Here is a 23751-nt window from a genome sequence, read left to right as displayed (position 1 = left end):
TGTAATATAAGATTTTATCTTGTTTAGCAGTCTTGTGTGGCACTTTATAAAACGCCTTCTGAAAATCCAGGTAAATGACATCCACTGCCTCTCCTTTGTCCAACCTGCTTGTTACTTCCTCGAAGAACTCTAAGAGATTTGTCAGATAAGGTTTCCCTTTAAACAAACCATGTTGACTTTGATTTATTTCATTATTAGTCTCCAAGTACCCCGAACCTCATCCTTATTAATAGATTCCAACACATTCCCAACCACTGAGGTTAGGCTAACTGGCCTAAAATTTCCTTTCTTTTGCTTTCCTCTCTACTTAAAGGGTAGACTGACATTTGCCATCTTCATCCTCTGGGTCCATGCCAGAATCTTGTGATTCTTGAAAGATTATGACCAATGCATTTGTTATCTTGTCAGAAGCCTCTCTCGGGACTCTGGGATGTAACCTATCTGGTCCAGGTGACTTATCCAACTCACTGCTACTCCCTGACATTCATGGACCTCTGGCATACTACTATTGTCTTCCACAGTGAAGACAGATGCAAAGTACCAATTAAGTTCACCTGCCATTTCTTTGTTCCTCGTTGCCACATCACCAGCATCATTTTCCAGTGGACTAATATCAACTCTCACCTCCGTTTTACTCTACTTAACTGGGGAAAAAAAACGTAGTATCCTGCTTTATATTATTATTAGTTATTAGTTTATCCTCATATTTAATCCTTTTCCTTCTTATAGCTTTTTTTGTTGACTTTTGTTGGATTTTAACTTCCCACTCATGTTTGCAACCTTATATAGCCTTTCCATGGCTTTTCTGCAATCCTTGACTTTCCTTGTCAGCCGCAGTTGCCTACCCCTGCCATTTGAGAACTCCTTCTGTGGAACATTTCTATCCTGTGCCTTGTGAGCTCTTCCCAGAAACTTCAGCCACCTTTGCTCAGCCAACATTCCCACCAGTATCCTCCTCCAATCCACCTGGGCAAGCTCCTCTCGCATGCCTCTGTAATTCCCTTTATTCCATTGCAATACTGATACATGTGACTTGTGCTTCTCCCTCTCGAATCTCTTTCCTTAAGGTTAAATTGATAACTCCATTGTTGCCGTTTTATTTTGGATAGACATGCTTGCTTTTAATCCTTACTCAAAATTTCTGTTGTCTGTTGCCCTGGTAACTAGTATATGCATTCCAAGGTGTGGTGCAGAGTATACATGGTACCACATAGGTCTAACCACAATTTTGTTGAGCTTTCACATGATTTTCACCTCCTTTTATTCAATCCCTCTCCTTATATTCAATCCCTCTCCTTATAATGGCTAGTATGGATATAATTTTCTGTATTTGATTATTCAATTTTATTGTTTTGTGCATAGAATCACCTATTTCACTGCACTTTTAGTGAACTGAGTTTAGGTCTCTCATCCAAAAATGTTAACCTAATCTTCAGCCATATTTTGACCATGCAGCCTCTTGAAGCGTTCTCTGAGGAAGTCCAGCACCAAAGTGAACTGATGGGTTTGGTCCTCTGAACCCAAAAGTAAGAACCCAACTTTGACATCAAATAGAAAAATTCAGCATTTATAGCAGTTGAAACAACTGGAGGGCAACAATTCCATTCAAGACCATTGGTAATAGACCCTTACACAACTGATTACCATATGAAAAGATGCATTGCAATATTTTTTGTATTTGTGTAAAGTAAGAATTAAAAATGTGTAAATTAATAATGTGATAATTTTACATAGTAATTACATAGTGATCCATGCAAGAAAAAAATCTGAATTGTATCACCACTGGTGCTATTTTCAGATGATCTTGTCAGCACTCTTGCTGGGCCATATGAGTAGAATTTACACACTCCAGAGGCTTATTCAAAAGCATGAAGGATGATACTTCATTGCACGCTATTCTATTTCAAAGCTGTCTGGAAGATTTAAGGTTCACAAGGATGATTCTGAGAATGAAGGGATTAGCATATGAGGAGCGTTTGGCAGCTTTTGGCCTGTACTCTCTGGAATTTAGAAGAATGTGTGGGGATCTCATTGAAGCTTACCAGATGTTGAAAGGGCTAGAAAAGGTGGATGTGGAGAAGTTGTTTCCTATGGTGGGGTTAACCAGAACTAGAGGGCACAGCCTCAAACTTGAGGGGCAAATTTTTAGAACACAAGTAAGAAGGAATTTTTTTCAACAAAGAGTGGGGAATCTGTGGAATGCTCTGCCACAGACTGCAGTGGAGACCAAGTCCTTGGGTGTATTTAAAGTGAAGTTGATAGATTGCTGATTGGTTGGGACATCAAGGGATATGGTGAGAGGGCGGGTGTATGGGGTTGAATGAGATCTGGTATCAGCCATGATAAAATGGTGGAGCAGATTCAATGTTCTGAATGGTCTAATTCTGTTCCTATGTCTAAAGATGAAACATTAATTCAAGGCCCATTTACCCTCAAGAAGATGGAAAATATCCCAGCGGAATTCAACTTACAACTTATAGGAAGAATAACTGTTGTAAAAACTCATCTAATTCCTTTGCCTTCAGTGAAGAAAATCTGGCATCCTTACTTGAGTATGAGTTATGTGTGACTCCAGACCCATGTAGAGTTTATTGTCATGTGTGTATATACAGTGAGGTACAAGCTTACAACATCATCACAGGCGATGTACAACAAATAAGCCACACATAAAAATTATACAAACAGTGGAAAAATTGTGCAAAAATAAAACTTTAGTGCAAAAACAGTCAGTTGATAAGTCCATGTTAGTGCAGGTACGCATTTGTAACAGTGCCAGTAGCAGTTTACTATTGTACATTTAACCATCATATTTGTGCTTTATGTCATCTAGTATGTCTGCAAATAATTTTGTATCTGTTAATATTATTGTGTTAATATTTTGTTTTCAATGTGATAGTTATACTGTGTTTTGCACCTCTGTTCCTGAGGGACGTTGTTTTGTCTAGCTGTAGAAATATGTATGGAATAAATTTCAACTTTAACATTGCTGAGTTGAGTTTAGGCTTGTGCAAGATAGGTTAAAGAATTTGATAGTTGTAGGAAAAAGCTGTTCCTGAACTTGTTGGTGTGGGACTTCAGGCTTCTGCACCTCCTCCTGCAGTTACTGGCCACAGCTGTGTTTAAGATACATTGGATTGTGTCCACACCTATCAGCAGCCTCTGCATTTCACTGCTTTGAAATTGCCATACCAGGCTATGATGCAACCAATCGAGATACTTTCAACAGTGCAAGTGAGCAGGTCCAAGATATGATTACGAAGGGAGGTATAGAAGCCCAGTTCTTGAAGCTCAGTGTAAGTTTGGCAAGAATGACAGGTTTGAGCACAGAGTTGTGGTCAATGAACAGCAGCCTAACATGTGTATTACTGTTATCCAGATGGTCCAGATTCGAGTGGAGAATGAATGAAATAGCAGCTGCTGTTGACCCGTTGTGGTGACGGGCAAATTATTGGCCTCTGTGCCTTACTTTTGCATCTGTATCTTTGATAGACCTCAATCCGTACAGATCAATAACAACACCTCCTCGTTACTGACTATTTATGCAAGTGCAGTCAAGGCTGCACGCTTAACCCCATGCTCTACTCCCTTGGCCATGACTCTGTGGCCAAGTACAATTCTAATACAGGTTTCCCCCGCAATCTGAAGGTAGAGTGTTCCTATGAAACTGTTTGTAATCCGAAATGTCGTAAAGCGAAGAAGCAATTACCATTAATTTATATGGGAAAATTTTTTGAGCATTCCCAGACCCAAAAAATAACCTACCAAATCAAAGCAAATAACACATAAAACCTAAAATAACACTAACGTATAGTAAAAGCAGGAATGATAGAATAAATTTACACCCTATATAAAGTAGAAATATTGTAGGTATGGTGTAGTTTCACTTATCAAACTTGGGAAGGCAGCGAACCAAAATTGATTTGGAGAAAAAAAATTGGCACGTATATGCATAAGTGCGTACAAGCATACACACATACACGCATGTGCAAACAACTGCCCGCACAAAGCTTCACGGTCATTGTAGTCTTTCTCAGGGTAAACATACATATAAAGTGGGCGTCTTTTTCTCGTAAAAGCGAAAATCCTCTTTGGCTAGTGAAAATAGGTACTAATTTAAGTCTTTCGTAACAGCGAGTTGTCATAAATGGAATGTTCGAAAAGCGGGGGCCACCTGTAGCATCTTTTAGTTCACTGACAGCACCATTTGCCGGACTTTTGAGGAGGAAGTTATAAAAATGGAAAATAAGTGCTAAATGTGCCTGTGAAAATTTAAAGAAGTGAATTATTTTGAGAAGGAGCAAGAGGTGTTCATCATTTGTTGGTTTGTGCATGTTAATTGATTGAATTTAAAAATTCGGTAAACGTAAATTAATTTAACTTCCTTTGCCTAAGCATTAAATTGCAAGACATTCAGTCAACATCCCCAATACATAATTTAATAATTATCACATTTAATATGGGAACTGGCTATGTTAAAACTGCCATAACTTCTGCTTCAAAAGTACGTCATTGGATGCAAAGTATTTGAAGTGAGACATGCTGTCAGTTTCATGTTACAGGTTAAGTAAGATTCTTCCATATGGTATGCAATTTTGCAAACAAATGAAAATTAAATAGAACTCTTTGTACATCTGCAGTAGGTAGAGTTACTTGCTATGAAGAGGAATATTGAAGCTTGTTAACAGTGAGATATATTTACTTGGCTTCAAAGCCAATTCAAGGATAAAGGTTTTAGAAATTTCTTGTAGCGAAAGTCCACATAGGGAAATAATTGTTTCCTATGTGTGGCTCATCAAATGGTTATTTGGATATGGTATGTTAAATAACCAGGCTATGTAGAAGCAGTTCATGGGAAATATATATACAGATTGATTTAGTATGTATCGTTTTGTATGGTCAGGTATGGAATTATTGCGCACTTTGTCAAATAAAAGCAGCATTTAGTAAAATAATTACATTTAACAGCACAGACTGTTGTTTAGACTTGTTGTTTGTTCATTTAAAATATTTTAAACTTGCTTTTTTTAAGCTGTATGGCCTGTCTTTATCCTGGGAGTACTGCCAAAACTAAAATATTATTTGATCCTAATTAAAGCAGACTGTAGAAGTTTATGATGTGTTCTCCCGCCCTCAGTATGGTCCTCCCTGAGGCAGCTGCCAACACCCTCATGTATGAATACAATTGATATCAATTTTTCAGAAATGATCAGCAACTGCTGTGGAGTTACTGATGACATTTTAGGACTTGTCTCAGCAACTGTAGCAAGAGGCACTTGTCATGTAAAATTCAGTTGTTAAGTTGGAAGAAAGCCTTTGTGTGTCAGATTATCTTCTGATGCAATCTCATCTTTGGTACTGAAAACATCCAGAAGCTTTGTTCTATTTCACAAAATCATAATTTTGTAAACCAATTTTTTAATCTCAATTAGTCAAAAGAAAGCTCTACGTATCTCTGGATTTGTAGTAGACTTGATCATTGATTGTTTAAATGTGAACATTCTATTCTCCTGTGGGTTGATGATATTGTAAGGTTCTATATGATCAATGGAAGTTGATAATTTGCAATGAAATTTTAACTGACTTAACCGTTCACTCATAGTTTTGTGCTGTCTGTCTTAACATCATAGTGTCTGAAGTTTTTTTAGTAATTACCTTGAGTCAATGATAAGTTACTTATTAAAGTGTCAGCTGTAAAGGGTTCCTTATTAAAATATTTTCTTCCTACTGTTGTTAAAATATAAAAACAAAATTTGCTATCTGTTCCTAATAATATTTTGTTCACTCCTTTTTTGAAGTTCATAACAGAGCCCTGAAATAAAGGTTATGACCTATTATATTTATGTCCACTACCTTCTCTGAATGAATGATTGGGATGAGTTATTTTATGTGCATTGCTGTTTTCCTTGGCTTTAAAATAATTGGTTAAAAATATTTGTCATTTATTTTGTTTTATTTTCACTTCTTTGTGTAAAACATAGCCAGAGCTGCTTGGTTGAATCTTTCCAACCTAGCTCTGTATTACTTCAGTTCCAAAACAATTCTCATCAGAGTTACAAATGACATCCTAAGTGATGTGTTTATTAATGATGTCCTAAGTGTTGTGAGCAATGTAGTTTATTCCTCTTGCTCCTCTTCCATTGCATTTTGTCAGTATCTTTTGAAACCGATAAGTACGTCATCCTCTCCCTCACTGTCACTCAGATGGAGTGAGACTGAGCTCACATTCCTGTCTAGTCTGTTGTCTTATCTGGAGGAAAAAGCATTGCAGGCTTCTCTTTGCACACCCACAGTTGTTAGCTTTGGTGTCTCCAAATAGTTCTCAGTTTTTCCCATTTCTCTACTGCATTGCTCATTAAGAGCATTATCCAAAATATGCAGAAAAATTTGATGCCCCCTACTTTCCTCACTAATGCTCTCTTGATTCTTCTGCCATCTCTAAATTGCTGAATTGTCCATTCAAAGTGCTGTAACTGAATCAGTAGAGATTTCATCCTACTAAATTTAAGAAAAACTGAATCCATCAATTATAATCACAAACACTATTCTTTAATTTTGGATCCATCCTTCTTGTCTGGAATTGGACAAGGCTGCCTGAAAAATACTGCAGGGGGCTAAAAATCTGAAACAAACAAAAATACAGGAAACACTCAACAGTTAAGACAACATCTGTGGAAATTTTAATCTAATGCTGTCTTCAGAACTAACAAAACAAAGGAGGAAAAGAGCCTAACTTGGTGTTCAGCGGCTTTTTATTAATGTTTGTTGATTATAACTGACCAGAAATCTAACTGTACCATCACCTAAATAAAGGCAACCGCAGCATAATGGGAACTTTGCATTTCTAGAATCTGTGTTGCAACTTTCCATAGCCCGAGGCTGCATCGTTTGTGCATGAGTCAGAAAACCTCTGTAGAAAAGTAGTTAATTTTGTGTTTATTTATTTACTTTTTCATATAAATTACATGAGAGTGAACTTTATTCCAGGTTTCAAACTTTTGGGTAATCATTTGTGAATTCTGTTAGGGCACATTTGAGCTGTCACAACATAGGGGGTGGCATGTACTGCAACTATAAGGACAGTTCAGAGTTCAACTGTTCATATCCTGCCATGGGAGAGTTTCTTCCTGCTCTCCCCCAAGCCTTTCTGGTATTTTCAAGGGATATGTCGGGTAGTGTGCATCCCAGCCCTCCTAACAATACACCAGCAATACACAATACACCAGCCTGCACTCCTAACACCCCCACCTCTAGTTCAGGTAGCTTGATTGACATTGCATCCACAACTGCAAGGTTCACTTCCTTCACAAGGAGGACATCATAGATCAAGTATGCATCATTACAAAATGAAATGCAATTTCTCATAAAAGCTCAGTCAATGGAATCTACCAGACCTGCAATCTTTACTATCGAAAGGATATATTTGCATAGTTCCCCATTCAGGTTTATCCAGATTTGGATTCTTTTGTCACCTTTGGGTTTGGTTCAATGAACTACTATCCCAACAGCACAGTGGAAGTAATTTTACCAGAAGAATTGCAGAAGTTCAAATAGGTGTTTCTCATCTACATTTGGAGGTGATGAGCATTAAATTCCAGGCTTTTCAGTACTGCCTTCTAATAAAATAATTAAAAATCAGGTCCTGTTCTTGTAACACCAGTCACACTCATGGTACCAAAGGATTGGCAGGCTCGTAATACCTTTGGATAGACAAATTAATTGTTCAGGAAGTACTTGGGATCCTTCCTTTTTTTTAGTTGAGGATTGCAGTATGAGAGTTGGAAGGTTATGCTCTAACTATGTAATACTACAGCTAGACTACCATGCAGAGATTGAGTCACCAAAAAACAGGATGTACTAGGCTAAAAAAGGATCTAGAGAGAATGTATAAGATGTTGTTTGGGGTTGGAGAAGTCTGATCATGAAAAAGTAATGGCTAATCTCGCTTGGTAGCAGGTTTGGTTAAGGTGTAATTCTCTTGATTAAGGAGAATTGTAAGCTTCTATTTTTCTTACCAAACAGATGAATAAGTAGCATTCAGAGATAAGCAATACATTGGTGGGGGGGGATCAGAGGATGGTTGAGGGAGGGAGAATAAAAGGTTTTGGAGATCAGGAAATCCCTGACCAATAAAAAAAAGATAACTGAGGCCTTATGAATTCTTACTGATGAGCCATAACCCTGAAGGCTTGAGATTGATTGCTGAGAATCGAGAATCAGTCAAAATAGTACTTTACAGACTGTATATTGCTTTTTCACGTTAATGCTTTGATTTTAACATGGGGACACAAACGAATGCAGATGTTAGGTCAGTGTGCATAAAGACAAGCTTCATTGAAATCTCAGTAGGTCAGGAAGTGCCTGTGGAGGCAAAGGGATTCTTAGAGTTTCCAGTCAAGACCCTCCATCTGGACATAGATTTTATATCTTTGATTTAAATCCTTCCAGAGCCTCTTTCATTTCTTTCTCTTTGTTCTCTGGAAACCCTCTGAAATATCTGCTCTTGTTCAATACTAGCAATTTAATCATTTTCAAATTTAATTTCTCAGCCATTAGTGAATATCTTTAGCTGTTGTGGCACTACACATGGAATTCTCTCCATGTTACTCTTTATCTCTCCGTCTCTCCTTTGCTCTAAAACAGTCTACATCTTTGGCCAACGTTCCATCTCTGCCAATCTTTGTAACAATCACATGAAGTAGTGTGGCACATTCTCCTTTATGAGTGCATTGTACAGACCCATGTCCTTCTTCCTGCTCTTGACATGACTCATTTTCTGCTGAAATATTCGTTAACTTGATCAATCTCATGCCTAGGTACAAAGCCCATCCAAAATTCAAGGCCTTATGCTCACTCACATCGTCTAGTTTCTCCATTGCTTTTGGGTCTCGTGATATATGTAGATCGATTCAATCTGATAAATTCTTCTCTTTTTCTTAAAGGACTAGGCTTCTTTGGCAAACACAAGGAAGTCTACAGATGCAGTAAATTCAAGCAACACACACAAAATACTGGTGGAATGCAGCAGGCCAGGTAACATCTATAGGGAGAAGCAGTCCTGACGAAGGATCTCGGCCCGAAATGTCGACAGTGCTTCTCCCTATAGATGCTGCCTGACCTGCTGCGTTCCATCAGCGCTTTGTGTGTGAGGCTTCTTTGGTCCTTGTTTCTTGCCAACTCTCCATATTCTTTTCCTCATTTTCTCTTTACAATGTCTTACTTGAAAAAGTAAGGTATTGTCTAAATTTTACAGAAGTGTGTCACATTTTGTAATTGATAGCTCTGTTGTAGTTGATTATTTTATACCTATCTTTAAAATTGTCCTGTTGTATTCTATCCATGGGTTTTCATGCCAATGTCTTGTGAAGTAGTAGAAGGCATTTGTACTTTTACAGTATTAATTTAGCATAAATAAGTGTAACTGGATAGCTGAATTTTAGTGGATACTTGGGGCTTATTATAAATGTATTTAAAAGTTCAGAACTTATCTTAAATTTCAGCTTTCATGCCATCTTGTTCCAAGCCGAACAGAAATAGAATTCTCTTATCCTTACCAGTCACCTCAGAAGCCTCTGTATCCAGAACAATATCTTTCATCATTTTTGCTGGTTTTAATGTGATCCCACCACCAGCAACACCTTCCTATCCACACTTCTTTGTGCTTTTCACAATAATCCTGCTCTCCTGGATTCCCTTTCCACCCCTGGCATTTTTGTTTTGCGATACCTTGTCCTTCACTTCAACTTTCATCACCATCCAGGTAATTAAACAGCCCCTTTTGGTGAAGCAAGTGTATATGTGCACCTCCCCTCAGCCGTCTACTGCATTCGGCATTGATGTAGTGTCCTCACCATCAGCAAGACCAAGCATAGGCTCGGAAAATGGTTTGCAGAACGCTCCATCTGAAATGGTCAAGCTGAACTGTTAGTTGCATGCCATTTCATTCCCGCACTGGGCCTGTCCACTCTTTGCCTTCACCCTGTCAGTACAGGGTGAGCCCAACACAAAATGGAGGAGCAGTTCCTCGTATTCCACCTCCATAGTCTACAGTCCAAAGACATGAACATTGAGTTTTCCAGTTCTAGCTAAATTCCTCAAGCAGACTATTCTTTCAGCTTCTAAATCTCTTTGCAGCTTGATTTGCTTTCTTTACCAGTATATTAGGAGATGAGCTGAGCAAGGAGGCTCACTTCTGCAAGTGATACAAAGAAAGAAGACTGGTCAGCTGTGGGTTATTGCATGACACATTAATAAAAAATACTTCTTGTGTATGAGAACTATTGAAGTTTGAAGTGGAGTTTATTGTCATATGCACAATACATGTATGCACAGGTGCAACAACATTAATGCAGCAGATTCATGGGCACATGGCATCAGATAGACAACATTCACAAGAAAAATATAAATAATGCATGAAAATTATATTATAATTTGTACTAATTTTCCTGTAACTTCTAAATAAAATTATACATTACAAATTATGCAAAACATGCAAATTATACAGTTTGCTAACATGTATAGGAACAAATTTGCATTTTTGTAGAAAAATGGGATGCTTTCAGATTTAAGTAATTTAGTACAACTTCACGGAATTATTTTAAAATTATTGGCGGATAATAAAGTGGAAGATTTAAGAAGTTTGTGTTACTTCATGATAAATGATGTGTGCCATCCTATAGTTTATCTCTCAGATTAGTTCGAAATGGCATTTTTATTGTTTTTGAAAGCAGAACATTGGTATTTGGGCAGAAAATTGCACTTTATTGTACAAGGAAGGAAGGTGATAGAATTTCAGGAAAGATTGTGCAATATCCATTTGTATTTTGCTGACAACATACACTCACTTGGTTCATCCTTCCTTTATTTGTTACCTTGCCATATCAATTTCCATTGTGTATTTCTCCATTTTAACTTTAAATGAAATTAACTTCCCTCATTGATTATATACAGTATGATTTACCATAATACATCAAGTGTGTGCTTATATATAAGGAGACTTGATAAGTTTGTCTTTTGGGTATTTTATGTGTCATCTGTCTATGCTATTTATGTTTGCACCCAGATTCTGGCCATTAACCGAGGGGAAAAATTGAAGATTCTGACAGTGAAGGTCAATGTTCCTGACAGAGTCAAAATTAGGTTCTGTGGATGGTGCATCAATGAAAGGTCTGTCTCCATAGTCATACAGCTTAATATTAAACCTTATTTTGTATAACTATCCCATTGAAATAATTTATCTCTTAAGTTGTCCTCTTTGTCAGACTCCCACAGCAATCTAGATAGGATGTCATTTTAAATATGAGGATACCTGACCTATTTAGACCATCTGCATATAGTAGACACTAGTTGTGCAGACTGACTTGTCTTTACATTTTCTTTGCCTGTTGACTTCTGGGAATGTGTCTTGCACTTTCAGATGATGAAGATGACGTTACATAGTAATTGTAAAAGATAACTTTGTGGGTTAACTTGCATTAATGCAGCCAAATTGTCAATGTGGTATACAGATTGCATTAGTACATAGAGTAGATTTTTTTTTAATCTATTGAAATTTTTTTAAAATGTTAAATCAAATGCAGATTGTTAAAAAGGCATTCAGCAATGCATTATGTTGCTTTCATGGACACTTCTGCAGATTTAAGTACAAGCACGAGCTGCACTTAATTAAACTTCCAGTAATAATCATGTGCACATTTAATTTCATTGAGAGCACAGAGTTCTTAAGGACATTTTACAATGAGTACAAAAATTATTATCCTATTTTCCTGATTAAATTCCATTCTGTGTGTTATAATTAAGCTCCAGTGTTCCTTTGTAAACTAGCTGATTTCAGTCCACAAAAGAACTAGTAAAACAAATGAGCATCTTAACATTTTCGTTCTGTAGAGGAGGCATTTATGACTACGCGATGTTATCATAAGTGAATTTGCGCAACATCATAAGAATCACTGGATGAAAATTACAAAACATCCTGACTTGGCTTTAATTGTTCATGTGACTATGAGGATACCAGAAGGTAACCAGTATCTAAAAATTAGTTTACTATTGATCCAACAAAGGCATAAGGAAAATCATAGCAGAGAAGAGCTCTAAATCTAATTTGTCATGGGCCATGCTGACCATATGTCGTATCTCTTCCTTAACCTAATACTCATACTTTATTTGGGCAAAGGAGCTAAGTTTGGAACAATTATCTTTTTTTTTTACTTTTGTCTTAAATATTAGAATATATGATGGAGATTGCTGACAGTCAAAGTATCCTTTGGGGGTCAGAGAGAGGACTGTCAGCAATTTCTACATATAAATTTGTCAATCTTCCTAGCTTGTTGTCTAAAAGCAAATTTGCATCAAATTTCTTTGAATTCTATTCTAGATGGAGACCTCGTGGTTTTGCAAAGCCTGAATTGATGAAGCTCTTGAAGGATTCTACTGAAGATTCATATAAGCGACTAATTTATCCACTTCTATGCAGAGAGTTCCGGTAAAAATATTTTTGAAATATTTTCAGTTAATTTGCCTTCTGTCACAAGCAGCTGAATCAAGGCTAACCTTTTAGGTAGTAGCTTAAAATTGCAATGGCAATGGCTTTAGTGTGAGTAGGGCGCTTGGGAATGAAATGCCAAGTGGGTTGCAACTTGCACCCATGTTCTTTCCAGTAGAAGTTGCTGTGGAGTGAGTAAACGAAGCATTGACCGTAACTGCAGTTGGATCTGACTTTTTAAATGTTATTTTCTTTGCAGCTAAGAATTATATGTCTACGTGTATTTTACTTAATTACTTATATGCATGGAACAGTTTAATATGCTTCCTTGTGATTATATTGGTTTAAATCTGGAAGCTTCTCTTGGAACTGCATTATTTGAATAAAGGATTTCTAATTAGTTAGCACTCATCTATGAATCTGAATATGGTGATCTAAGTAGTATGAAAAGAGCTGCACCTCGAGGCCGTACCATCTTAGAAACATAGAAAATCTACTGCGCAATACAGGCCCTTCGGCCCACAAAGTTTTGCCGAACATGTCCCTACCTTAGAAATTACTAGGTTTACACGTAGCCCTCTATTTTCCTAAGCTTGTGTACCTATCCAAAAGTCTCTTAAAAGACACTATTGTATCTACCTCCACCACTGTTGCCGGCAGCCCATTCCACACACTCACCACTCTCTGAGTAAAAAATTTACCACTGACATCTCCTTCGTATCTACTCCCCAGCACCTCAATTCTGTGACCTCTTGTGGCAACCATTTCAGCTTGGGAAAAAAAGCCTCTGACTATCCACATGATCACTGCCTCTCATCATGTTATGCACCTCTATCGGGTCACCTCTCATCCTCTGTCGCTTCAAGGAGAAAAGGCCGAGTTCACTCAACCTGTTTTCATAAGGCATGCTCCCCAATCCAGGCAATATCCTTGTATATCTCCTCTGCACCCTTTCTATGGCTTCCACATCCTCCCTGTAGTGAGGCAACCAGAACTGAGCACAGGGTCTGACCCGGGTCCAATATAGCTGCACCATTACCTCTCGGCTCCTAAATTCAATTCCATGTTCAATGAAGGCCAGTACACTGTATGCCTTCTTAACCACAGAGTCAACCTGCGCAGCTGCTTTGAGCGTCCTGTGGATTCGGACCCCAAGATCCCTCTGACCCTTCACACTGCCAAGAATCTTACCATTAATACTATATTCTGCCATCATATTTGACCTACCAAACTGAACCACTTCATACTTATCTGGGTTGAACTCCATCTGCCACTTCTCAGCCCAGTTTTGCAACCTATCAATGTCCCGCTGTAAACTCTTGACAGTCCTCCACACTATCCACAATACCCTCAACTTTTGTGTCATTAGCAAACTTACTAACCCATTCCTCCACTTCCTCATCCAGGTCATTTAAAAAAATCACGAAGAGTAAGGGTCCCAGAACAGATCCCTGAGGCACTCCACTGGTGACCGACCTCCATGCAGAATATGACCCATCTACAACCACTCTTTGCTTTCTGTGGGCAAGCCAGTTGTGGATCCACAAAGCAATGTCCCCTTAGATCCCATGCCTCCTTCCTTTCTCAATAAGCCTTGCATGGAGTACCTTATCAAATGCCTTGCAGAAATCCATATATATTACATCTACTGCTCTTCCTTCATCAATGTGTTTAGTCACATCCTCAAAAAATTCAATCAGGCTCGTAAGGCAAGACCTGCCCTTGACGAAGCCATGCTGACTATTCCTAATCATATTACACCTTTCCAAATATTCATAAATCCTGTCTCCCAGGATCTTCTCCATCAACTTACCAACCACTGAAGTAAGACACAGTGGTCTATAATTTCCTGGGCTATCTCTATTCCCTTTCTTGAATAAAGGAACAATATCCACAACCCTCCAATCCTCTGGAACCTCTCCCGTTCCCATTGATATTCAACGATTATTGCCAGAGGCTGAGCAATCTCCTTCCTCGCCTCCCAGAGTAGCCTGGGTACATCTCGTCCGGTCCCGGTGACTTATCCAACTTGATGCTTTCTAAAAGCTCCAGCACATCTTCTTTCTTAATATCTACATGCTCAAGCTTTTCAGTCCACTGCAAGTCATTGGTGGTGTGTGGCCAAGTGGTTAAGGCTTTGGGCTAGCAACCTGAAGTGCCTTGAGCAAGGCACTTAACCACACACTGCTCCTGCATGTTGATAGCCCAGTGGCGGCGGTCGGTGCAGTGTGGACAAGACAAGACAATCACCAAGATCCTTTTCCATAGTGAATGCTGAAGTAAACTATTCATTAAGTACCTCTGCTATTTCCTCTGGTTCCATACACACTCTCCCACTGTCACACTTGATAGGTCCTATTCTTCCACGTCTTATCCTCTACTTGTAGAATGCCTTGGGGTTTTCCTTAATCCTGCCCACCAAGGCCTTCTCATGGCCCCTTCTGGCTCTCCTAATTTCCTTTTTAAGCTCCTTCCTGTTAGCCTTATAATCTTTTAGATCTCTAACATTACCTCGCTCTCTGAACGTTTTGTAAGGTTTTCTTTTCTTCTTGACTATATTTATTACTGCCTTTGTACACCACGGTTCCTGTACCCTACCATAACTTATCTGTCTCATTGGAACATATCTATGCAGAGCTCCACAAAAATATTCCCTGAACGTTTGCCACATTTCTTCTGTACTTTTCCCTTAGAACATCTGTTCCCAATTTAAGCTTCCAGTTTCCTACATGATAGCCTCATAATTCCCCTTACTCCAATTAAATGTTTCCCTAACTTGTCTGTTCCTATTTCTCTCCAATACTGTTGTTAAGGGGATAGAACTATGATCACTATTTCCAACATCTGACACCTGACCAGGTTCATTTCCCAATACCAAATCAAGTACAGTCTCTCCTCTTGTAGGCTTATCTGCATATTGTGTCAAGAAACCTTCCTGAACACACCTAACAAACTCCACCCCATCTAAACCCCTTGCTCTAGGGAGACGCCAATCAATATTTGGGAAATTAAAACCTCCCATCACGACAACTCTGTTATTTTTACACCTTTCCAGGGTCTGGTTCCCTATCTGCTCCTCGATATCCCTGTTACTATTTGGCAGCCTATAAAAAACACCCAGTAAAGTTATTGACCCCTTCCTGTTCCTAACCTCCACCCACAGAGACTCCATCCCAGCTCTTTTGCCTCCCTCCCTGTCCTTTCAGAAACATCTAAAACCCGGCACTTGAAGTAACCATTTCTGTCCCTGAGCCATCCAAGTCTCTGTAATGACCACCACACCATAGTTCCAAGTACTGATCCACGCTCTAAGCTCATCCACTTTGTTCACAATACTCCTTGCATTAAAATAGACACATCTCAAACCGTCCAACTGAGCGTGTCCCTTCTCTATTACCTGCCTATCCTCCCTTACACACTATCTCCAAGCTTTCTGTATCTGTGAGCCAACCTCCTCTTCCCCAGTCTCTTCAGTTCGGTTCCCACCCCCTAACAAGGTCACCTAGCTGCATCTTCAGTTCCCTAATGAGGCCCCTTAGGAGCTGCAGTTTGAAACACCGGGTGCATATATTACTATCTGGGAGGCTGGGAGACTCCAGGACCTCCCAAATGATACGAAATGTTATGTCGTTTTTCTTGTGTGGTCTGTTTTGTCTTGTGCTTCTTTGTGATACCATTCTGGAGAACGTTGTCTCATTTTTTAACTGCATTGTATTTGTGGTTTCTAAATGACAATAAACTGAATCTGAATCTGACACTAAGCACAGAAAACTGGCCTCGCACACATACTACTTCCTTTCTGCAATTAACACAGGAAAACCTACCTCGCGTCGTTACCACCTAAGCCCGTTGAGCCAAAGCCCTATCACTCTGCTGCCCAGTGGATATGCCAGTCTTCTTTTTAAACTTTTCCTGCACCTGTGCAGTCTTGCCTCTCTTTTACCCCAAGTAGTAAAAATGCCTTTGCTCTGGAAGTCTTTAGCCATTCACTTGCAGCCTTTCTGCTCCAATCTTCATCTTAGATCTTTTGACTCTCCCTTTCTTCTACCAGTAGATCTCTATCACTATCCATTTTCAACGCTCTCTTTGTTCTATTAACACGTGATAAAATGATAGTGAATCAACAAGAATCGTGCCTCTTTTCTGATTCCTGTAAGAACCTTGCATTATAACAGAAAAATCCAACAATTGGCATAATCAGCATCAGGATATTGTGAAGTTTAAGGATTCAGAGCAATTGCAGACAAAGTGAAATTTTTAGAGCATAACAGAAACCATAAGAACTTCCTCTGTTTCAATTTATCAGAGAGAAAAACTAGTTCTGGCTTCAATATCATTGGATAGAAATTAGGATTGAGGAATTCTGCATTGCTATTTTGAAAAGAAAACAAATCTGTGAAAAAGAAATGGAAGCTGGTAGAGCTACATGCAAGCTCATCGAATGTCAAAAAAAATTGTACAGGCAGTGGAGCACAGATTTAAAAAGGAGTACAATTTGTGCAAGCCAGTAGATTGCATGAGAAAACTTGAATATCTGCAAGCTCACAGAGTGTGTGGGGGAAAAAAAAGATTAAATTTGGGTTGCAGGACAGCCTATTAACATTTTGGTTGCAATCTGTTAATACTTTCAGATCATGGTCAAGTAATGAGGAGTACATACAGTTTAAGATTGAAGTAAAATAATGGCCAAGAATGAAATTATCTGTGTAGGATAAAAAGAGTTGCACCACAAGGCAGTACCACCTTCGATCTTTTTATTCACCCTCTCTTCAACTAGTAGACCTCTATCACTGTCCATTTTAACTCTCGCTATGTTCTATTAATGTCTAATAATTCAAGTCTCTTTCCTGCCTTCTGAAAGAACCTTGGATTAAAACATCAGAGTCCAACACGTCTTTTCACTGAGACTCAATGTATGGTGTTGCATTTGATGGGCAGAAAACCAGCTCTAACCTTTTCAACACGATCAGTTTCTATTTCAGCTTCTAAAAGATTAAACCTAAATGATGGGTGAGTATTGCAGCTCGTCAGTGGCTTGAACCCTGATCCTCATTTAACTTCCTGGAACCAGGTCAATGTCAGGTGACCTATCAATTAAACCTACCATTTTTGGGTCAGAAAAGTTTTCACATATTAGCACCTATACATCTGTTCAACCACATGAACGATACTTACTCATCACTTAGATTTAATCTATTAGAAGTTGAAGTGGAAATTGATCTTGTTGACAAGGTTAGGGCTGGTTTGTAACATGAAAACTGAATTACAAAAGTGAAGCCAGGCTTATAATGACACTGCGCATTTTCACCATTTTGCAGAACATTAGAAATTATACTGAATTGCACTAAACCTTTTTATTCTATTGTGAATGTCCTGGCAAACAAACCAGCTGTTTTGTTTATACTCTTCCATGGCTCCTTAGAAAGTCACTGTTGCAGTCATCAGAACAGTCTTTCAGAGAATAAAAATGTGTTAAGCACTTCCCCTGGATGGTGTCCCAGCCGTGTCCTTAGATCCTTTGCACATTAGCTGGTGGGGATAGGTGAAGACATTTTTAACCTCTTCCTACTTCAGGCTGAGGTTCCCAACTACTTTAAGAATTTCTCTGTCACCCTGGTATATTAAAAACAATAAGGTAACTTACCTTAGTGTTTATTGCCCAGTGGCTCTTACATTCAACTTTGTGAAGGATTTAGAGAGGCTGGTCATAGCACCCATCAACTTCACCATCCCAGACAACTTCGACCCACTGCCATCAACTTCACCATCCCAGACAACTGTGATTCACTTACAGCTGAAACAATGGATACCATCTCCCTGGCCTTACAAAGGTGCTGATGCTGAGGGGGTTGAAAGCTTCAAGTGCCAAGAAGTGAGCATCACCAGTGAACTGTCCTGGTCCAAGTACTTGGATGCCATGGCCAAGAGAGTTTAACAACACGTTGATTTCTTCAGAAGTCAAAAGAAATTTGGGGTGTAACCTTTGATATACATCATTTTTTATTGATGCACTGTTGAAAATGTGATGGCTTGGACTGGCATTTGCTCTGTCTGTGAATGCAGGACACTGCAGCTTAGAGGACGCAGGTCAGCACATCACAGAATCCAGCTACCCTCCATAGACTCTGCACACTTCCCGATGCCTTATCCACTCTTGACATTTTTTCTTCTCTTCTCTTCACCACCCTCCCCACCCCCCCCCCCCCCCCATGAAATCCCCAGTCAGGCAGAAGATACAAAAGCTTGAAAACAACTCTTGACCTCACAATCTCTCTTGTTTTGGCCTTGCACCTTTGTGCCTGCTTGCGCTGCACTTTCTGTGTATCTGTAACACTTCATTCTGCATTCTGTTATTGCATTTCCTGTAGTACCTCAATAACCTATGTAATGAAATAATCTGTATGGATGTTACATGAAACAGTAATGAACCAATTTTTTCAGTTTCTATGAATATAATGTCTGGAACGATACTTAACCAGGTAGCTTTAATTGTTACAAGTTACTGGTTCACCATTGAAAACCTTAATATGAGGCAGTGATGGGTAAATTGCTTGTTGTAAATAATGCAACATATCTGTTGTAAACCTTGAGCATGCTATGACCAAATTTAGAAGCCTAACCACAAAGTTACTGACCAGAACCCATGATCTTCAAGACTCTTCAAAGTACTTCATATAAATTGACCAGCTTATTGCCTTTCTTCTTTAAACTGTCAAAGAGCTTGTGTTAAGAACAAGAGAAAATCTGAAGGTGCTGGAAATCCAAGCAACACACACAAAATGCTAGAGGAACTCAGCAGGCCAAGCAGCATCTATGGAAAAGAGTACAGTTGACGTTTCGGGCCGAGTCCCTTCAGAAGGGCTTATTTTCAGCAAAGCTTGTTTTCACATTTTAATATATTAAATACATAACATAGTATATTTTTATATAAATTAAGATGTTTTTGTATTATAATTTTACACTTCTGAAAATGTTCTCACTTGACATCTTATGGACTCTGGATAGAAAAGAAATACTGAAGTTATGTTTGCATTTTGTTTGAACAACATTTTATTTGTTTAATTTGCTAATGGAGTTAATACTTGGATTTTTATTTCTTTCAAGGTCCCTTTTAACTTCAAATGCTGAGAAGGAATCAATTGCAATGTTTGGGAGAAACCTTCGGCAGCTCCTTTTGATTAATCCTGTTCGTGGCCGGGTTCTGATGGGAATTGATCCTGGCTTTAGGCACGGCTGTAAGCTATCAATCATTTCAGCCACCAGTAAGTACAAAATCTTTTTTTCTTTGGAGACATATGCTAACTCTGTCTATATGAATGCATTTTGTACAGTTTTAAAGTAGATTACTGAAGCTTAATATTTAATTTTTCGTTGTTAAGATGTTATTATGGTACAAAATGCACAGAAATGATCACACTGTGGGTTTGCAGGCCATAAAGTGCAATTTTAATTTATTGCATACTGTTTGGATAGTCTCTGTCAGGGTACAAATGCATTGAATAGAAAACAGCTGCTACTACATTGCCACCCTCACTGAGACCAATTAACAGCGAGGATTAGGAATCTCTGTAACATGTTGCAGAGATGTTACTCTCAAATCAGTTTATTTGCCTGTTGAATCTTTGGGTAGAAAACGTTATATTAACTTGATGATAGTTCTCCTCTAAATTTGTAACTTTGTAATTTATTAGCATTGCAAAGAGAATGCATTTTAAAATTCATATTTAATGATTGCTGATAATTTTTGAACTAGACTATTTGTTGACATTTTGTTTATGTAAATATAGAATATTAAAGTCTAGATGGTGTAAACTTCAACAAGATTGCTGAAGAATTATTGGGATATATTTATATAAAAATTGTAAATTTGATCCTTGTTCAATTTACAAATTAATACATGGAAAACAATATCGTTTATGACGTTATAAAGTAGAATTGATGCTTAAATATCCTTTTTATGTATTCACTTTTTTTTCCTAAAGGAATAGTCTGAGAATGTTATCTGTGTTTTTACCCCACTCAACTCTCTCAAAAATTTTTAACATTTTCATTGTTTAAATGTCACAGAATAACGGCACAGCCAAGTTCATACTTAATTTAAAGCTGAATTTCTTGTGCCAAAATGTGATTTTTTTTAATTTCAGTGTCAGTGTTAAAAATAGCAAAGATGTGCCTAAATTGTAGTTGTATTTTACAGAGCTTTAAGATGCAGTTTGAAGCCAAATTGTATAGTACTAGTATCACGATATATAATCAACTTGTAAATGTTCATCCCAATGTAAAATGCATTTTAAATTCATATTGCTCATGATTGTCATTTAAGTAACCAAAACCACCTTCGTCTTGCTGAGATTATTTTATGTGAATTAACCCAATAAATCATTTGTTCTTATAGGTGACACACGAAACTGCAGATGCTGCAATTTGCACCAACAATCAATCTGCTGCAGGAACTGTGCAGGTCAACGGGAAATACTAATATCTTTCCCTCCACAGATGTTGCTCGACTTGCATATTTCCTGCAGCATATTGTTTGTTACCTTAAAGGTTAGCGAAATTATAGCTAGAGCAGTTAGTGGAAGACATTTCAGAAGGTGGGCATTTTAGTTGAAGAGATAGCAGAGCACCAGCACTGACAGATTGCAGTGCAACACTTGATATCATAGGTAACAGGGTGGAGGGGTGGAAATATGTTACTTGTGCAGTCTAAGAAGCCCTCCAGGTATGAAGTGCAAGGATAAGAGTGAGAGATAAAGGAAATGAGGAGTGTAGCATCAGATAGAAGTCATATGAATTCTGGTTTCCAGGAAGTCTTCAGTCCGCTATGAAATGATGTCTCAATTATCAAATCTCAGGGCAGCTTTCTGTTACTTCCTACTTCCTTGGGGATGGAAACAGTTAAAAGATTTTAACTGTTAAAATCTATGTTACTTAACCAGTTCAATTATGGATAACTTACAACTGTATTTTTATTTCATTTCAAGAGGAATAATGTATAAGAGTAAGGAGGAGTTGATGAGGCTCTATGGGGCACTGGTGAGACCTCATTTGGAATACTGTGCGCAATTTTGGGCCCCCTATCTTAGGGATATACTGTTGTTGGAGAGAGTTCAGAGAAGATTCACTAGGATGATTCCTGGTATGCAGGGACTAACATACGAGGAGCGTTTATCGGTTTTTGGATTGTATTCATTAGAGTATAGATCAAAGAGAGGGGATCTCATAAAACATTTTGAATGTTGAAAGGGTTGGACAGAGTAGATGTGGAAAGGCTGTTTCCCTTGGTGTGTGAGTCCAGGACAAGAGGGCCACATTCTTAGAATTAGAGGTTACCCATTTAAAACAGAGATGAGGAGAAATTTTTTTCACCAGAGGGTTGTGGATTTATGGAATTCATTGTCACATACAGCTGAGGAGGCCCAATCATTGAGGGTGTTTAAGGAGGAGATTGATAGGTATCTAATTAGTCAGGGTATCAAGGGATATGGGGAAAAAGCCAGAAATTGGAACTGGATGGGAGAATAGTTTAGCTCATGGTGGAGTGGCGGAGAAGGCTTGATGGGCCGAATGGCCTACTTCTGCTCCTTTGTCTTGTGATCTTGTGAAATTATATTGATGGCTAAAGTTCAGCGATGTGTTCTGTAATTTTTCAAAGAGAAATAGTATCTTATGATACAAATGATAAAGCTGAAATATACTACTAAAGATTATTGATTACTATGAATCTATCTCCATCACATGAGAACATGCACAATAATATGGTGCTTTTTGGCTCACAACAGGACTGGATTGAGACGTGAAATCAAATGATTCTCAGAGAAAAAAACTATAAAAGAAGTGGTATGTGTTAATGTCTGTGAGGGAGTGTTCTTGGAAAAGAGGGAATACTTGGGTCAAATTAAAGGAAAGCAGCATGGTTATGACAACTAAAGTGTTTGTAAGCTGCAGTGCCAGCTGATACACAGGTCCACATGTCTGTAGAGGAACGATTGGACAGCATAGGCAGGGATATTTAATGTAGGTGTTTAAAAAGTTTATTTTTGCTGCCAAGCTTTTAAATTTCGTGGGATTACCTATTAGATTGTATGAGCTGATCCATTGAGGATGAATGCTGCTACATAAGTTCCTACATACAAGTTCTCTTTAACAGCGTGCTTGGACTTGAGTGCATGGTCTGGATTGATATTCTTCTGCTTGAGGCAGTGAAGCAAATTGTAAGCTAAAGATCCAGTGGCCTTGTTCATAGAATGGGAATTTGTTCTGTCAGCCAAAAATGTAGTTTTTATCAGCTTGTGAGATATTGATGCAAAATACACACAAAATAATTCCTGCACCCAGGTGGAGTTATTGAGATAAAATGTTTGTAATATTTTGGATGGTATAAAAATACCTTAAATATTATCATTTTGAGTTCTATTGCATGTCCAGCAATGCTGCTTACATGTCTTGTTTGATGTATAATTTGACGATACAGCAGTTTGGAATTGGTTCATTATTATCACACTGAGGTGGTGTGAAAAACTTGCCTTGTATATTGTTTATTTTGCTCAAATCATTCCACAGTACACTGAGGTAGAACAAGATAAGAAAATAAGAGGACACAGGAAAATGTATAACAACTACAGAGAAAGTTCAGTGCAGGTAAATATTGCGGTGTAAAGTTATAATGAGGTAGATTGTGAGGTCAAGGGACAATTTTATCATATTAGAAAACCATTCAACAATCTTCTAACAGTGAGTAGAAGCTGTCCTTCAGCATCAAATTTGTTATCAGTGACGTATGTAGTGAACTTTGTTTTTGCGGCAGCAATACAGTGCAATACACTAACTATATTATAAATTATAATAAAGTAAAAGAGCAAAATAGTGAGGTGTTATTTCTGGATTCCTTGTCCATTCAGAAATCTTTTGGTGGAGGGGAAGGAGCTGTTCTGAAATCATTGAGTGGGCATCTCCAGGATCCTGTACCTCCTCTCATCAGAAGTATATTCTGGGTGATTGGGGTCCTTAATGATGGATGCCCTTTTGAAAGTGTCTTCAGTGGTGGTGAAACTAGTGCTGTGATGGAGTTTGCTGAGTTTACAATTTCCTGCAGCTTTTTCCCATCCTGTGCATTGGCTCCTCCACACCAGACAGTGATGCAACCAGGCAGAATCCTCTCTACGGTACAATTTCCTGGGGTCTTCGGTGCATCAGTATGTTGGGCCCAGGATAGATCCTCAGAGATATTGACACCCAGGAGCTTGAAACTGCTCACCCTTTCCATTTCTGAT

At 38.4% G+C, this 23751-nt stretch overlaps 1 protein-coding gene across 3 annotated transcripts in view; it reads left to right on the top strand.

The window, feature by feature from the left end:
- srbd1 (S1 RNA binding domain 1) overlaps window positions 1-23751 on the top strand; it is a 303090-nt gene that overhangs the window by 49194 nt on the left and 230145 nt on the right. For all 3 annotated transcript variants that reach the window (XM_059985738.1, XM_059985737.1, XM_059985736.1), the window contains exons 11-13: window positions 11060-11163; window positions 12371-12478; window positions 19583-19740. In XM_059985738.1, coding sequence (XP_059841721.1) covers window positions 11060-11163; window positions 12371-12478; window positions 19583-19740 — 370 coding nt within the window. The remainder of the gene's footprint in view (window positions 1-11059; window positions 11164-12370; window positions 12479-19582; window positions 19741-23751) is intronic.

This window comes from Hypanus sabinus, chromosome 12 (genome assembly GCF_030144855.1).
Source record: "Hypanus sabinus isolate sHypSab1 chromosome 12, sHypSab1.hap1, whole genome shotgun sequence".
In the NCBI taxonomy this organism is placed as follows: domain Eukaryota; kingdom Metazoa; phylum Chordata; class Chondrichthyes; order Myliobatiformes; family Dasyatidae; genus Hypanus; species Hypanus sabinus.
The sequence above is the reverse complement of the archived record's forward strand: the minus strand, read 5'-3'. Positions and strand labels throughout refer to the sequence as shown.